Source organism: Triticum urartu, chromosome 6A (assembly GCF_056163025.1).
Source record: "Triticum urartu cultivar PI428250 chromosome 6A, HENAU_Tu73, whole genome shotgun sequence".
NCBI lineage: Eukaryota > Viridiplantae > Streptophyta > Magnoliopsida > Poales > Poaceae > Triticum > Triticum urartu.
The window spans coordinates 578,130,446-578,148,407 of record NC_141878.1 but is presented as its reverse complement, the minus strand read 5'-3'; the positions used below and the strand labels follow the sequence as shown (position 1 = coordinate 578,148,407).

Here is a 17,962-nt window from a genome sequence, read left to right as displayed (position 1 = left end):
CATGGGGACGGAGGGTATCTGGTTATAAACGGATCATGTGTGGACGACAACGTAGTCCAAGACGAGCTGACTAGTGGGTGGGACATCCAGCAAAGGGCGGTGCCCGAAGAGCTACAACGGTGGCGTTGGACAAGGAGGGTCCAGATGTAAAACAAGGATCAAGTAGGAGCTGGATTGAAGAACAGTGGTCCAGGAGGGGGATTTGAGTGGGTCGATGGTGTGTGAGTCCTATGAGGCAGCGGTCCAGACTCCCGTCAAGATGTTCCAGTTTGTGTCCGGTTTACAGGAATTCAAACAGACGAACGCGTTAGTAGATAAATAGGGGTTCGTGTTGGACAGTAGATTACATCCAGACAGTTTGGTCCGGATGAATGCCAGGTCTGCGATGGAGATGCCCCCGACAGGAGAAATAAAGAAAGGAGGTGCAAATTTTCTTGTGTTCTTGAAAAATAAAATTGTTGGACGGGCCGGGGAGGAATTGCGGTGGCCGTGGGGCCGTGGCGTAGCGAGCGGCCGCAATGATTGATCCGGCTACGGCCTCCGGGTTGCCGTCGCGCCCTCAGCACATACATATTCCCTCGGAGACGGCGACGTTTACGTCTGCACTGTTCTCGCCACAGTAATTGCACTGCTCGATCGATCGCGAGTGCTAGCTTCCAGACGATCCACGGCAGTTTCACCCCTCGGCGTCGCAAGAGACTGAAAGAGAATGAGGAAGAGAGGGAGAGGTGGGTGGCTTGGCGGGGTGGGGAAACGGTTGCCGGCAAGTTAGCTGCAACGCCTCAACCTCCATCGGGACAACGACCCTCGCGCGCACCAAGCGGCGGCACGCACGGGCGGGTACGCGCGTTACGCCTACGTGGACATGCGCCTCGCCGTCGCTTCCCCCGGCCACCCCGCCGCCGGCTCCTGCTCCTGGCCCGCTCGACCGAGTCCACCGTCGACGGTGCCAGCCGGCCACGGGTTCCGCGCCGATCCGGAGACATCGGCCTCGGCCTCGGCCACGGGGGAACCGTGACAAAACTCTCGCTGAATGGCGTCCCCGGTCACGTCGCCCGCGCCCCGCGCCGACGGAGATGATGGGTCGACGGATGCGTCCGCTTTCAGCTGGCTAGACCCGTCCCCTGCCCTCGCCGTGTCGTCTCCATCGATCCCCCGGCCAGCTCCGGTGCCTCGTCCGGCTATCAAGGTAGGAAGCCAACGCGTCAAATTCTTGCTAATTGCTATGTACGTGACGGAACAGGATAGCACTGTGCCGCGCGCTTCTTGTTGACCCTGGGTGCAACTAGGCTAGCTAGCGACCCCAAGAGGCTCCGAACAACAACATTGCTTTCTCCTATCCATTGACGCATCCTAGTACAACTTTATACCGGTGGGATTAATGATTTTGCGACCTTTCACTCTCTTGACGGGCTCTCCTGGGAAAGTATTAGATGATACGTACGGGTCTTCCCGTGCTATCATGATACGGGCTACTAAGAGCCCTTGGATCTGAGATCCAAAGGTTCCATGTTGAGCCTGCAAGTTTTCAAAAAGGATCTATGGGATCTGGTACTTGCAAGTCCAGAAGCTCGACCAGTGGTTGTTGGATCTCAGATCCGAGGGTTCTCGGAAACTAGAAGCCCGTTTGCCTATGACATGGTCATGTTTGATTTCTCTACATGCCATAGTTAATTAGTCTAGTGCTAACATCCTAATTTCTGTTACGTCAAAAATATTTTTTTCTTTTATCAAGTGTTTTAAGTACTTAATAATTCTATGGGTTAAAAAACATGATATTACTATTATTAAAGTTATAATATCATTTACAAAATGGTGAACATTTTATACTATATTTTAGTGTTGATTTTTTTTAGCCTTTTTGGGTCTTTTATTATGTTTAGCCTTTTATTTTTTTAATACCAGTTATCATTTGGAGTCTTCTATTATATTTTATCTTTTATTATATTGTCTATAATTACTTTTAGTTTTCTATTATTGGGACAATTACATTTGTGCCCTTAATTTGAACCCGCTACTCAAATTTGCCCCTAATGCCTTTGACCTGATGGAAAATGTACGGAAGGGCATTTCTATAACCGCACTTAACGGGAGAGGGAAAAATTTGAGCACACTTTGGAATTAGGGCTAAATGTGAGCAGGTGGTTCAAGTTAGGGGCTGAAATGTAAATGACCCTTTATTATTCTTAGTCTTTTTTTATTTGGACTTCGCTTAGTTTTTTTTATTTGGTGTGGCTTTACTTAGTTATGGCATGGCGGCTTAGGCCCACGCCGGCACTGACCCATCTCAGTAGTAAAAGACCTAGCCGCCGTCCTGTCTCATTTCGCCCACAGTACTCCCTCAAGCAGTCACCGCTACCACCTCCGGACCCACCCGCCCTTCGCCATCCGTTGCCACACCACCGCCCCTCGCCACACCACCGGCAGTAGGTTTGAACCTTTCTTTCCTCTCCTCTCGCGCCTCTCATTCCCCTTCCCTCACGCCTCCTTCATCCGCGGACCCCATGGAATCCATGGGAATCATGTATAAGTTCATTTGTGTAGAATTTAAGTAGTGTTGAATCATCGATTTTAGTGATGTAGAATACAATGTTATTTCCATGGATTGCTTTGTGTAGAAATTTTAGTAGTGTAGAATCCGATTGCTATTGTGTGGAATCCGATTTTAATAGTGTATTTAGTGTAGAAATTTTTGAGTGTGTAGAATATTACTTAGTTTAGAAACAATCGGATGATACATAGTATTTTAGGTTTGAAAATTCGATTGATGTTCTTTTGTCTACAATCTAATGAATGCTTTTGTGTAGAATCTGATTTTAATAGTGAATTTAGTGTAGAAAAGTTTTAAGTGTAGAATATTTTTTTAGTTTAGAAGTGATGGGATGATATACAATCTTTTAGTGTTGATTCATCGATGGATACACTTTTGGGTACAATCTGATGAATGCATTTCTGTGTGTACAATCCAATGACTGCTTATGTGTAGAATCAAATTTTTATAGTCTATTTAGCCATTAACTATCTTCACTAATAGGAAAATGGCGCCGCCACCACCATGCGAACTATGCTAGTCAAGGTGCACATACAGCCTTGCAATTGGGACGTTGTTCAACATGTATTTTCCATCAGAGTTTTGTTCCTGTAGTGGGAACAAATTATGTGAACCTTCTAACAATTATTTCTTTTTTTATTGCTATTACCATTAATGCATTGTGTTTTTCTATTACAGAGATTGTCCAACGCAATGTGAGTTTAGAATTCAATGAGCTGACTAGAGACACGGTGATCTTCGGGCTCCTGGGGCCCCCTGCACTTTGGATGCCAAGAAAGGACGAAATATGGGAGGAGATGGATAGGATCGTTTCCTCGCCCACAATCATCTCACTGGAGTGAATAGACCAACTTCTTCTTCAATAGACGAAGACCCAAACTGGTTGTTATCCATCTCAACACGGATGAAGATGATGAGGGCCACTTGATGATGTTGTATTTGCCCAAAGAATGAGGTTGAACGATGATGAGACCGAAAACCTCCGTGACAAACTTTTGCCATGTGATGACTACGTCGGGGTGCCATTCGTGACCTATCTAACAAGGACCAATGTTACCCGCCATGTCATGTATGTTACTTAGTGTAGTTATTTGTTAGTGTGGGATCTATTGATGCGCTTAGCATGTGTAGAATCTGATTGATATGCTTAGTGTGGAATCGATCTGATTGATATGCTTAGTGCATAGTTCAATGATATATGTGATTTCGTGTATGTTTTTTTGATAATTGCGCATGACATTCTCATTTATCATAGTGTAGGGAAATTTGTATGATATGCTTGCGAGGGTATGTGTGAGGCTACTTAATTAATATGTTTTTTCTTCAGAAATTGCCTAAGAGGCTAGCTCTGAGCTGTGGCATCGAGGCTGATCAAGCAAGCTATGCTGGAGCACGCCTTACAACAAGGGGCTCCGTCACCACATGTGCGTACGTAGCAGACACAGATGGTCGCATTGTCTTAAACTAGGTAGGGTTAAGAACTTCCTCATTGGCAATAATCTCCAGCTTGGATAGGCCGTCTTAGTCACTATCAGGAACACCCGACGCCATGGCCTGAGGATAATGATCGTCGTCGACATCATTTGAAAGACTGTGTGTTGCTGGGCTAAGTATTAAGGAAAGTAGTTATTAAATATTACTGCCCCCCCCCTTCCTAAATATAGGTTTTTTTAGAGATTTCAATATGAACTATAAACGGATGTATATAAACATAGTTTAGAGGGTACATTCACTCATTTTGCTCCTTATATAGTCCACATTTGAAATCTCTAAAAAGACCTATATTTAGGAACACAGGGAGTAGTTTGCTTGTAGTGCTCTTCAGATATCTTTTCTATATATTTACCTATATGTTTGTCCATTGTGCGGTTGTTGGTGTATATAGTGATCGAGATGCAAAATGCTATATGGTTGTGAAAGTATTTAAATTTTTTGGCAGCAAAAACTGTTTTTGCTGCCATGTAGAGTTCGATTATGATGAAAGTATGGCTTTTATTTGAAGAATAAAGTCTGATTATGTTTAAAAAAGAGGGCAGGTGAGAAGCTTCCTACCTACCTACTAGGTGACTTAAGTGGAAACAAGACGAACTTCCTATTAAGCCCGGAGTAGGTGAGATGCTCTCCTATTAAAGAGGCGCGTCCTCGCTCGCCGGAGTAGGAGGAGACGATGATCATCCATCATTATTGTCCATGAATCCAAGCCCGGCCCGGCAGGAAATGATGATGGTTTGAAGGGAGCTCAAGGAAAGTGACACCGACCAGCCGGCCGGCCGGCCGGCCGGCAGGGCATTAAATACCACGCCGCGCTCTCGGGGGATCGTTCAAGTCTAGATCGACCTAGCTACCTGCTGCGACAAAAGAACGTGGGGTTTCATCAGTCCCGCTTCGTGTCTCTTAGTCCATCAATGGTCTCAGTTCACGCGCCTCGCTAATTAAGAGCGGAAAGAGACGGCCATGGCATCAAGCAAGCGACCTACCTAGAATAGATTCATCTGCCCATGCAGAAGCATAGGAGTACCGAGTACCGCACCAGGAGCAGCATTGCAATTGTAATTAATAAACCCCAAATGATCACATACTCCAAACGAAGTACAATCCGAGATCTAGCTTTGCCTGCTTCGGGATGGATCATACTGCACGTCTGCAAGTAGAGACAGCAATTGGGTCACTGGGGTGCGGAGCTCGATCGGTCGCCCTCTGCGTCGTCAGTGCCTCACATGCATGGTTGGAGATCTTCATGCACCAACGGCGAGCCGCGATTAATCTAGGGTTTCTCTTTCCCTCCCTTAGCTAGGGCAACTCTCCACCCCAGATTTCCCTGACGAGTCCATGGAATCGCCTCTTCTCCGCTTGCCACTCTAACCACTGGTGGCGGGAAGGATAATCCCGGTGCCTTCGCTCTGATTAATAGTTTAGGTTACGGTTTTTAGGCTTAGCGGGCATTCGGACGGACGACGGTGCCTCTTCTTCAATTTGTCTTCTAGACTTCGATAATCCTCGAATTCGTCCATCTGCACATAGTCGGCGGTGCTCCAACGTAGATTTATGCCGTCTCCTATGGGGCGGCGAGGTTAGAGTTTCTCGCCATGTGGCGAGATTTGATGTCAGGTGTCTCAGATTTATTCAGGAGTTCAACGACGACGACCGCGGCTCCATGGCGCTGGTCCTTCACGGCATGTGCACAAAGACTTTTCGGATGTCATCGACTAGGTCATGCCGGCTTCGATAGGGGAGTGATGCGGTCGGCTCATTCTGGCGGCGGTTGTGGTCCTTTGATGATCTCAAAATTCCGATGTAGTTTTTATTATATTTGAGGTGCTTTGTACTTTCAGTAAACTTTGATAATAGATTTGAATCATTTTTGAAAGGCAAAAAAACGGCCAGCGATGATAGATGGAGATGGAATCCCTGCCGGCTGGCGACCAACGCATGCGCATCACTGCAGCGGCGGCACGAGCACGAGCAGCTGAGCACAAGGTTTCATTGCGAAGGGGCCATAGCAGTGAACCAGCCAGCAATGCGGATGCACGGGAGGACGACAGACGGTAGGCGGTAGATGGGCTACCCTACGAATACAATCGATCAATAATGCTTTGTCGAAAGCGACAAGATCGTCCCGGAAGTCTACAGCGGACCAGGAAGAAATTGGCGCGCCCGCGGTCCCGCTGCCTGCAGCAGCAGCAGAGTCGACAGCTACCTCCATCGATCGGTATGGCCTGTAGCTTCCATGACCGGCCGGACCATGATGCATGAAGGAGCCCGTGCAAAAACCTCATGACATGCCTCGTTTTGCCTGGCTCAGCTCAGCATCACCAGCTATAGAAGCAACAACATGCAGAACATACGGTACGTACGTACACCTCGCGAGTGCGATGCTTGAGGTGGTGGGGGTGGTCCGTTTCGCCACACTGGGCAGACAGAGATGATATGTGCCTAGCACCAGTAGTGGGGAGCTCAGGAGTGCTCATGAGGATGCAGAATGAATGGATGAGATATGATTTTTTTTTTTAGAAAAGGAGGATGACCCCCGACCTCTGCATCTGGGAGATGCATACGGCCACTTTATTGATTATTCTCGAGGACTTTACAAAGTATTACAACAATATGCCTGAATCCGCCATCTTGGCAATATATGCCACTACTCCTATCCAAATGATGCAGGGGTGCTACCTGGGCCACATACCCAGACTACTCACCTAATCCTATCATCCAAAGCCAAAGCCTCAGCCGAGCCACATACTGGGTCTGAGGCATAAACTAGTCTGACGCACTCACATGTGTCGTCGCCGCCATCTTCCACATGTCCGTCTTCAGAGCAGATATTGAGGCTTCTACCTTGTGAGGTCACTCCGTCATCGACGCCAGCTTGACGCCAGACAACTACCTCCACCTGCGCGAGTCCATCACCGCGCATCGGGCGCAGAGTCTCCACCGCACCACGCCGCCGAGATCCGCCGTCATCAATGTGAAGGATGAAGCACTGCTTCACCAAAAAGGCGCCCGCTGGTCCCTCGATCCCGTGTACGCCTCCAAGAATGACGCCCCCAAGGAAGAAACGACACCAACGCGCCGCCGTCATCCGATCAACTGATCTAGGGTTTTCCCCGGAGGTAGCGGATAGAGGTCTAGAGCTTCTCCACGGCGATGCCTTCAAGAAGGTAATGACACAACAGGGTGCCACCAACGCCGGCCATGGCATGAAGCCGAGCACAAGGTTTTCACCCGGATCCGCTCGAAGAACCTCCATCACGTAATGTGTGCACGGGTCGCCGCCGATCTGAGCCGCCGCACAACGAGCAGGCCGCACCGGCCAGATCAGATCTGTCCGGAGGGCATAACCCGCATGGTGCCGACCCAACCACCAGGCCCTCCATGCCGCCACCGCCGATCCGAGGTCAGATGGTGTGTCGCCGCAGACCCGGCCGCCGCCGCCGAACGCCGCCACGCAGCCCGAGGCAGAGCCGGCTGCCGCACCCCACCATCGCCGCCCTTGGCCAAGGCAGCCGCCGCGCCGCCACCGGAAGGCAGGTCCGCCGCGCCGCCACCGGAAGGCAGGTCCGCCGCGCCGCCAGGCCAGATCGGCCCTTGGCCGAGGCAGCCGCCGCGCCGCCGCCGGAAGGCAGGCCCGCCGCGCCGCCAGGCCAGATCGGCCGCGCCACCCATGCCGCAGGGCGCCGCACCACCCCCACGGCGCAGGCAAGAGGGAGGACCCCCGCCACCGACGTCAGCCCCGAGCCATCGCCGGCGGCGTCCTTCGGCGGCGGCGGAGGGAGGGGAGGAAGGGAGGGGAGGGGACCGGCGGCGGCTAGGGATCGAGATCCCGCCCAAGTCGCCCGAGCGGGGGCGACACGGGGGGAGTTTTCTGGTGAGATATGATGGAACTGACGTACGCGTGGTGCAGGCGATCCATATCCATCTGATTCTCAGTGAAGAAAAAGCCACTGATTCTCAGTTTTTTAGTTCAAATAAGATTAAAATTTTGATGCGTGGCTGGGCTGAAGACTGGTAAAAAAATTCATTTTTGGGAGGGGGGTAGAGACACTGCTGAGAGGACAGGACAACAGGTCGGCCATAATTTTTGGAACTTTTTTTGAAACGAGTTTTTGGAACTTTATATATTTATATCTATCTACCTACTTATCTCTCCCTTGATTTGGAGTCTCATGGTGCGTCGAGGATGCCAAGGGCCCGCATGTAAGAATGTGTGTCGCTGGTTGAGAGTTTTGTGTCCAATTATAGAAACACAACGACCCAGCAAGGATACAATTGATACAATCATCTAAGAAGCCTACTAGTACAAGGTAAGAATGTCGGCCTACTCCATGGTGCCAGTCTCCACATGTAGGAGAAAACAAGTTCTAGAGGTGTCATCGATACACTATAAAACTTCAGATACATAAGTTGGTGACTCTCGGCTCATTGAAAAGCACCACAAAATATCATATTATTCAACTGCGTAAATCAAGGAAGCTCATTATTTCAACAAAAATTACAACTTATCGATGGATGTCTATCTTTAATCGAGCATTACAGATTATGAATATTGAGCTGGTCATTTATAAAATGGCCGGTAGGCTTGAACCATATAAGAAAAGTTATTGGACTCAGGAGGGAGGATGGTTCTCATTAATGATTGCATCCCCAACATTTGTATGTACGTGATGGGATTCTATCTTGTCCAAGATGGAGCGCATCAAAAACTGGATAAGGTGTGCTCTTGCTTATTTTGGGAGAAGTAAAGGGGTAAAAATATCTTATTGTCAATGGCCTGCTATATGCTCATCAAGGAGGTCGGTGGTCTCGGAGTTATCAATACGAAGATCATGAACTGGTGCTTGATCGCCAAGTGGGCATGGAAAATCCTAGTTGGACATGGGGGGATGCGGCTAAAAATCTGAGAACAAATATTTACCTAGAGGAGGGGTTGAGATGAACTCTAGAATTAATAAATCATTGTTTGTGAACGCTATAGAGAAGGTGCAACACCTTCTCAGGCTTGGCACAAAAATTGAGGAGCATAATGGGCAATTAGCCTAGTTTTGATGGGATGTCTGGTGTCTACAAGAGCCCCTGTGTGCGCTCTATCCTTGATTATTTGCAATAGCCAGCCATCTTGATGCCAGAGTGGAAGATATGTGGGTTGGGGATCCAGAGGCACCAAGTTTTAGGCGCTCCTTTGGACCAAATGAGGTTGTCGATTGGCATCAGCTAGGAATGACTTGGCTGACAAATGGTTGTCCACCGGTAAGGATTCGGTATCATGGAATCTTGAGCCTTGAAGGCTTTTCCCTATAGGATCCTTATACAAAGAAAATCTTCAAAGCGGCCCCTCGAGTGGAAATAATCAGGATTTGGAAGGCCAAAATTCTGGCTAAAATCTTTATCATTTGTGGCAAGTGGACATGAACAAATTCCTGGTGGGTACCAAGTGTCAGATGTGACCGCGACTTCATCCTCTTCTGATGTACCATAGCACAGATTTCCTTAGAGTGATATCCATGAGGCAACGGGGTGCGCATGGAACCCGGATTGGTTTACAGATTTTCATCAACTTAATGGGACGAGTGGCAAGGATAAGAGGCTTGCTTGGGTTGGCTTTGAGACACTTGCTTGGTCGTGATGGACATCGTATAATGAAGCTCTTATGGAGATGCGTATGTTTAAACACCTGGCGGATCTCATTTGTAAAGGGCTTTGTTATTGCAGCTGTGGAAGCCAATGGGGAGACTGTAGGACCGACCGCACAGTGACTTCTTCATTGACAAACTCTGAACAAGGTTTTGGGAGCTTCATGTCACATCACAACAGGACAACAAAAGTTGGGGGAGCTTCCTGTCCGGTGCAAGCGTGTGCTACTGGGCGGCTCGTGGGCATGTTTTGTCTTTGATTAGCTAATTTTGGTCTCTTCCGACCATGTATTGAACCTTTTTTTAGTTTCCTTTCAAGACTTCATTTCGGCTTGCTAGTTGTAAACTTTAAGGGCCTCAGTATATGGCGGGGCATTCGCCTTCTTGCTGGAAAAAATATATCCATGAATGCATGGCCTATGCGATGATGCTACTTCATTGAGATTATTGAGAAGCCTTGGAGACAGCATATGTCATCTTGGCTGAAGAAATCTATCGGTGCTTCATGGGGTAGACGCCTCTCTCGTATCTTGAATTAGAATTTTCTACATTACTTGATCCTTCGTAGAATACAATTTGTGAATCCTAATTACTTCCCCGTTCCAAAATAATTCAAGTTTTTGGATTGTGCAAAGTCAAACTTGTTTATCTTTGACCAACTCTATAGAAAATGTGCCAACATCTACAAAACGAAATACACGTAGTACCGAAAATTATTTCATAAAGAATCCCATGAGACTAATATGGTATTTCAGATGTTAATACATTTTTCTAAAGATGTGGTTAAACTTAAACAAGTTTGACTTTGAACAAGCCCAAAACATCAATTATTATGGAACGCGGGTATAGTAATTAAGCTTTCAAGAGGAAATAAGTTCTTCTTGGCAGCAGAAATATACAGATCATTTTTTTAGATGAAGTTTTTTTTTTGCGAGAAAGATGATGAAGTTTATTAGATCGGTATGAAGAGTGGCGCTTCGTATATACTATGTAACAAATGTCCATACCTGTACCGTTGGGTGTGCGTCTTATCGTAGCCGGTGTACCGGTCAATGATCAGCTTGTCTACTTCCCCGGTCTTATGATTTGTTGCACACGAGTCAACGTACCGATTTGTGTCAACTAACGTATAGCGGCATGCATCACCCACCGATCTACATCATATATACACATCTACATCAAGCTGTTGTAGTTGTAGTGCGCCTCCTGCACCTGCAGCCCTAGATCCATCAGCGCCCCGCCACACTGATCATCGGCGCCGTCTCTCAAACCCGCCGCTGCACTGGCGCCTCCCTGGAGTAGCTGGCTGAAGTCGAGGGTAGTTTCGTAGCTCAGCAGCTGCGGCATGCCGGCGAAAGCGTCCACATTGCTGTGCAAGACGCCTGCTGCACCGTCGGGGTGGTGATGATCACAGGACGTGATCTGGTAATGGTGGCCGCCAGCGCCAAGGGAAGGGAACGGCGCGGAAGGCGAGTGCTGATACTGATCCGGATCGTAGCAGGACGAGGAGCTTACGTAGTTGGATCCGCTCACGGCAGCAGCCTTGTGAGCCACGCCGCCGCCGCCGGGCTCCTGCTTGCCGTCCATGGCGTACTCCGCGTCGGCTTTCTTCTGGTGGAAAACTCTGCACAGCACCCAGTCCTCCTGAACAAACAAAATTCAAATGCAAACAAGCATATTAGCACCGCCTATCGATTAAAAACTCAGGTAATTAAGATCAGGTTTATATTGCAAGAGCATGACAATTAAACCCACCTTGGGTGGGGAGTGAGGGTTCTCGATACGGAACTCGTGCATGACCCAGCAGGTCTTGATGCCGTTGGGGGCGCGGCCGCGGTAGAAGACGAGGGTCTTGCGCATGCCGACAATGGCGTCACGACCGGAGCGGGAAGAGGACGACCTCAGGCTGCGGATGACGCGGTCCTTGCCGGTGGCCTTCCAGTAGCCGGACCTGGTGGCGCGGTTGGTGCGCAGCCCCGTCGTATACTTGCGGTCACGGAAGCTGAAGAAGTACCACTCGTTCGTGGTCAGCTTCGCCACGTCTGCATACCACCATGGATGGAGCCATACGCAAAATTAGCAACAGAATGGCCTCGGTGGATGACCAAGTGTATACGCAAACGTGATAGATGATAGATCATATCAGGTTGTACAATTACACATAGAAAGAGAGGTTGAGAGGCAAAAGAAAGTATATATGCATTTATCCTTCATTTAGTAAAAAATAATATTGAAACGAAGTTCAAAAAAATGGGGAATTTTAAGTTTGTTTGTTGAAATAGGCAAATACTCCAAGGAAGGAGGGGGTGGGAAAATGCTGATATAAAATGCCACATCCAAGCCAGTTCCTTAACTAATCCAAAAAAAAATGCAAACAATGCTGCCCACTTGACAGATTAATTATAGGAAGTTCATGCTTGTGGTGGTAACCCACTCAAAATCCTAAGAGGAAACTTGTGCTAGAAACAACACAGCGGTTGCAGGAATTGCATATATGCATGTATATAGTGCAGAGCAGTATCACAAGTTGATGAGTAGTAGTACTAGTAACTCCGTCGGATTTTATTAGACCTCCTCTTATTTTGGAATAAAATTTGATCATTGATTTAATTAATAAAATGTAAACTGTATGTCACAAAAATTAATATCATTGTATTTTGTTAGTCAAATAGATGGTCAAGATTTGACTCAAAATACGAGAGAGCCTAATAAATCCCGACGGAATGAGCACTAATTTAGTGCACTAATCAATAATAATGAGGACAAGTCCGAATTAGAGCCAATAAAACACGGTTGCGTGCTTAGTTAATCATTCCATGGAATGAAGTTAAATTAATTAAGAGAGATATGTAGCTTGCTAGAGAGGGACTAAAAACGTACTGGATCAAGATCGATCGAGTAGCTAGTAAAGATTAGTGGAGAGGGACTGGAGATGGGTCGAGTACTCCGTAGTAACTAACGAACTGGTAAAAAAAATTGAGGGGATAGCTAACTGTGGTAATTAATGGAGTAGTAGGAAAAAGTGAATGGAACAGAGGAGAGGAGCCTTTTGATCTAAATAAAAATAATAATAGTAATAAACTGACCTGGCAGCTCCCATGGCTCGTGGACGTGCAGATCGACCTCCACCATGGTCCCGGCGGCTCCTCCGGAGAGGCGCTGGTTGGCCACCTTGCTGAGCAGGTAGTGGCACACCAGCTCCTCGTCGCTCGGGTAGAACCGGAACCCCGGCGGCAGCGTCATCTCGATGTCCCGCAGCCCCATGGAAATATCTATGCACTATCTTCTCTATGAACCCTCCTCCTGCTAAACTCTCTCTACAATCTATGGATAGATATGGCTTAGAAATCTATGGATGTCGCTTCCAGTACAGCACCAAATTGAGCTAGCAAGATAGTGGAGAAGGAGAGAAAGTATAAGGCAGGTATCTAGGTAGCAGAGATTAGGCAGGGCATATATCTATGTTGCTATAGCTTGAGTTTGTATGAATGAGGTTGGGATAGGGAGGTTGGCAGGAAGGAAATATATAGCTTGGCGATGCCAGAGCCCGGACCGGAAGGAATAATTGTATGTAGCCAGAAGGAAGAAGCGTAGGGGAGCAAGCAACAAGGCCGGGGTTATACTTGTAGTACTCCTACAAAGGCCTGTCTACCCCCTAGCTCGGCCAGTCCGGAGGTCTCCGTCAACCTCCCTGCGTGTGCCGTGTGCGCGTCGGCCGGCGCGAGAAGCTGATGCGCCGGACGGATCAGAGCCAGCAATGGAGCAAGTACTCTGTACTCTATTAACTTCCAGGAGCAGGGGCTGGAGAAATTAAGCGGAGACGGAGGAGGTGGGGAGAGGACATGCTTTTGCGCCCGTGTCGCGATCAATCGGGGCGGCGATGCTCGATCGATGTGGCTAGGTCGCTGGTGGGAGGAAGAGAGAAGAGGAGGGGAGGAGGTGACCCAACCTCGCAAGGAAGCCCCACAGTGATGTTCGCAGCAACATATGTGGCACTGTCGACGCGGCCACATTTAGCATCAGCCAGGGCTAATTATTAGTCCATCATCACACTCCACATATAGTTAGCACTGTTCATCGTTACATCGTCGTCATCATCATCATCTCTCTCTCTAGATACGTATCTCCTCTCGCTTTTTGTGTGCGTACGCACGTGTCTGGCTTGTTAATTTTGCTTGCAAGTAAGTGTATATGTGATCGTACAGAGGATTAACAGGGCATCGATTAATTAGCATGGTGCTTAATCAAGCAACCAACGGAGGCATACATAGCTGGGGATTAATTATGGCTGTGTGATTAACTTAAAGAAAGGAACGTACGTGTATCTACATACTATTTTTATTATGTTTATTATCACTTCCTTTTATCTGTTATAAAAAGCAAAACGTATGATCAATTTAATCTTAATATCTATCATGTGTCCCAATTTACAGTATGTACTGTTCTTCTTCTCTTCTCCGAGAGTTAAAGGTGGTGGCGTACGTGCATGCCCGCGCTAAGGAACTGCCACGTCAGCAATGCTTTCATCGTTTCAGCTAAGCACCTATCAACAACCTAACCTTTTGCTCACTGCAATATGAAATATGACGATAACGATGTGAAGACGGCAGAAACGATCGATACGATGCCCAATCACTATGTATATGTTTGAATGTGTACGTGCGGCGTGCTAGCTCGCCACGCACCATCAGATTCTCTCCAGGAGAGGGATTAGAGATGAATATGGAACGGCAACTGCCCGTGTACGTACGTTGATTAGCGCACATGCAGCTACCCTATTCAAGCACAGTATGTACGATCCAGGCGACGGAATAAAAGGTGGCACGCGCGTATATATCATAACGTACGTGTACCGGCCGTCGTGATCAGTACATATCATGGTATACGGTTGTTGGAGCATACGCGTCATATACACCCAGCATCCACTCCCTCCAGTCCCATGTGTACTGTACGAGTCCTTTTTCCACTAGGAATCAATTATTACGGGGCATGTTGTCCACCTGAACGAAGAGATTATTTCTTTAACGGATTTCTTAGAGCATCTTCAACAGGCACGCCAAACTAGTGCCGCGCCGTAAAATCCCCCGTTTTACCGCGCGCGTAACCGGAATAGTTGCTCCAGCGGACGCGCGAAAACAGCGCGCGCGGCATACGTAGTCCAGCGCGCGGGCCGAAACGCAATCGCGCGCCGCTTATTTGCTGCGCGCGCTCCCGCGCGCTGGACTATCGCGCGCTCGCTCGCACCTCCCACCCCCATCCAGCCGCGCCGCCGCCGCCGACCGCGCCACCCGGCGACCGTTCCGGCGCTTCCCCGGCCTATCCCCGCCCCGTGCGCGCTTTCTCCGCTCCCCTCTAGTCCAGCCGCCCCGCGCGCGTGCTGGTCCTCCGACGAACAGCGCCCGCGCGCTCGCTGCCGCTCGGCGTTTGTTATTGTATTGTTGAACTATTTGTTGTATTGAACGATAAATTATTTGTTTGAGTTGTAATAAACGAAATTGAACTATTTATTTTTGTTTGTTTTGATCTTTTTGCTTCTGTTTACGAATGCATATGTTGTTTGTGCGAGTCGCGCGCGCTGCATTTTAGCGCGGTTGCTCGAGCGGGCGCTGCACGCCGCGCCAAATCAGACGATGGGCGCGCGCTAAAGCTGTTTTTTGCGTGCGCCGCGTTCGGCGCCTGTTGAAGATGCTCTTATGGAACGAACGTTCTGCGTAATTTTTTCCAGCGCGCCATGGTGCCTACAGTCGGATTTGCCCGCTGCTGCGTGTACACATGGCTGTGATGATTGCATGATCTAATGGAACCACGTGGCATGCCCGACCTTAAATTAGTAAGCCCCGTGCAGCAAATAAACATGCCTACAAAACAACTTGCGGGTAAGGCAAGACACGCGATTAGAAGAAGCGCAGCTTGAAACGCCAATGCTATCATCCACCTTCGGGGCTAGCACCAGCAAAAGCGCGCCCCGGGGGGGGGGGGGGGGGCATTACATTAGACTCACAACACCATCCATCTACGTAGCCAAACAGGGCCTTCCTTTGTCGCCCTGATTTGAAGGGCATCACTGTCGACACTCGGAATGGTTCATCCTAGAACCCAAATGAGCTATTAGCAACCAAGCTCGAATGGGTGGACTTCAGGAATGCCCATCACATAAGCTGAGATCGTTGCGGACACCACTATCACAATTTCAAATCACACACAAGATGAAAGTTGCAAGACATAGTTGCAAATGAAAAGAATGTCATTTGGAGAGGAGGGACATAACATACAAAAATTCCAACCCTCCATGGAAGGAGATGAAGACCGCATCATCGATATGGATTTTTGCTGCACCATCCACCCCGACTAACACCTAGATCCGATGAGACTGAAGGCTTCTATGATGTGGTGCCAACTGAGATAGGCGAGCACCACTACGCCACGTCTATTCTTCAGCTTTGACACTAAACTTGTGGGGGCAAGCCAATACGCCACAACCACTATCAGCGACACAATTTCCACCCGAGGCTGATGTCCCGACTTGCATCCATATCCCTCCATGCAAGAGGGACCAACAAGAGCCTCGGCACCCCTTCATCGGTGCCAAGCGGGCATGCTTTTCGGACACCTTTGATTTTGAGGAGGGGAGAGAGGTGTAGGGGTGGTGGCGGGCTAGGAATTCGCCGCTGAGTTGTCACCAAGGAGGCGCTGCCGCCGGGTCAAGTCCTACCAGAGACCTTCTCGAGCAAGTGACTAGATCGCATGGGTTATAAACCTTGCAGTGTTAAACATTGGGAGGCTTACAAGGTGAAGAAAAACAAGCAACATGTAGCTGGAAATGACATGCACACCTGATAGCTATTATTCGTCTTGTACTAATTAACTGCTTAATGGACAAAATTGTATGGAGAGGATTAACTTAAGATGCGTCATGTGTGCCTATATGATCACCACACATGCATATGTAGTACGTGCCCGCACGTTGCATGTACTCACTCTCGGAAGTATGAATGCAAGGTTTAGTACATGCACGTAACAATGGCACTAATTGAGTAGGGCACGAGGGTGTGTCGTGATGAAGGAAGGGATGCAAGTTGTACATACTCGCACCGTTAATTGCGGTGTCTGCTTGATCAAGACTTGGCAACATCCAAGCAATTTCTCCCTGAAAAAAGCATGCATGTAATTTCATGGCGCCCAGCTATGGATCCGGCTTGTCTGCTCCCTTCCCATGACGTGCACACAACACCCCTAGGCTATACTACCATGCACATGCAGGGCAATTTCGTACTAAACCAAAATCAAGGTGATGTGACCGATCTAGATTCATAAATTAAAACGTGGGAGTTAATCATGGGGAATAATTACTTCTTGGTCGCATTGATTGATCTGTTGATAGGCGACACAAGTATCTTTTTCCTGATGATTTGTGCGTGTGTGCTGCGAGATAGCCCATGTAATGTAATGTAAGTTGTTCCATCCCAATCACACAGACGAAGACAACAGCGACGCCAACGCATCCTTGTGCGAGATTGATCGCTCGCCGTCGCCAGGAAGACGGCGAGCGGAAGCTATGGCCGGCTACTTATCATACGGCATGGGAGCTGTCTCGTCGTCGATCCCTCTAATCACGTGATTAGATTTTTGATTAATCATATAGAGATTAACTGTTCATAGGGGTCGACATAAACAATAAAGAAAGCACGTAAAAAGAGATGTACCTAGAACTAAAATACATCTAGATACATCCCCTTTCATCCATTTTGATGATAAGTATTTTCGGATGGAGGGAGTAACTTTTTGCGCCTCTTTTCTCTTTTGGTGTCTGGACTAAAGTTTCCGAAAAGGCATAGCTAAAAGCCTAAAAGTAAAAGAAGGTGACCATCAACCGGTTTTAAAGATGTGTACTTTACTGCTTCTTCGGACCAGTTCTGGTGGGTTCAAGCTGATGATGCAAACTGGGATTAATTAGCTGGCTAGCCAAGAAACAATCAAAATTATTGGTAGAGTAGTTTTCCATGCTGGCCAGGGGTTCTCCGAGCAGCTGACCAATGAACAGTCTCCACCGCGTGGCCACGCTGCGCTGCACCTCAATCAATTTGCTGTTGATTTCGCCCATTGTTTTACGATTTTTTTGGAAGCATGCATGCAACCTAAAAAAGAAATGGTTGTTATGGAGTGTGCGCGGGAAAAATGTGAGGTGGCGTGTACAAAAAGCATAATTGTATGGCGCTCCTCTGAACACTGTACACGCACTCCATGATCCAACCAAAGTTTGTAGAGTTCTTGACATGCATGCATG

The 17,962-nt window shown here is 48.1% G+C and overlaps 1 protein-coding gene across 1 annotated transcript; it reads right to left on the bottom strand.

Annotated features, from left to right (window-relative positions):
• Window positions 1-10,635: 10,635 nt before the first annotated feature.
• LOC147966584 (NAC domain-containing protein 77-like) lies at window positions 10,636-13,429 on the bottom strand. Its single transcript, XM_087528962.1, has 3 exons — window positions 12,765-13,429; window positions 11,434-11,720; window positions 10,636-11,322 (listed from the first exon to the last, which is right to left on the bottom strand). The coding sequence occupies exons 1-3, from the start codon at window positions 12,940-12,942 to the stop codon at window positions 10,852-10,854; spliced, it is 936 nt and encodes a 311-aa protein (XP_087385088.1). The 5' UTR covers window positions 12,943-13,429; the 3' UTR covers window positions 10,636-10,851.
• Window positions 13,430-17,962: the final 4,533 nt, after the last annotated feature.

What these genes read in the sequence shown, in the direction of transcription:
- LOC147966584 (XM_087528962.1), bottom strand. Translation starts at nt 12,942, where the DNA reads ATGGGGCTGCGGGACATCGAGATGACGCTGCCGCCGGGGTTCCGGTTC. An exon ending in CGAGCCATGGGAGCTGCCAG is followed by an intron (nt 11,721 to 12,764) that starts GTCAGTTTATTA and finishes GGTGGTATGCAG; the next exon opens with ACGTGGCGAAGCTGACCACG. An exon ending in ACCCTCACTCCCCACCCAAG is followed by an intron (nt 11,323 to 11,433) that starts GTGGGTTTAATT and finishes TTGTTTGTTCAG; the next exon opens with GAGGACTGGGTGCTGTGCAG.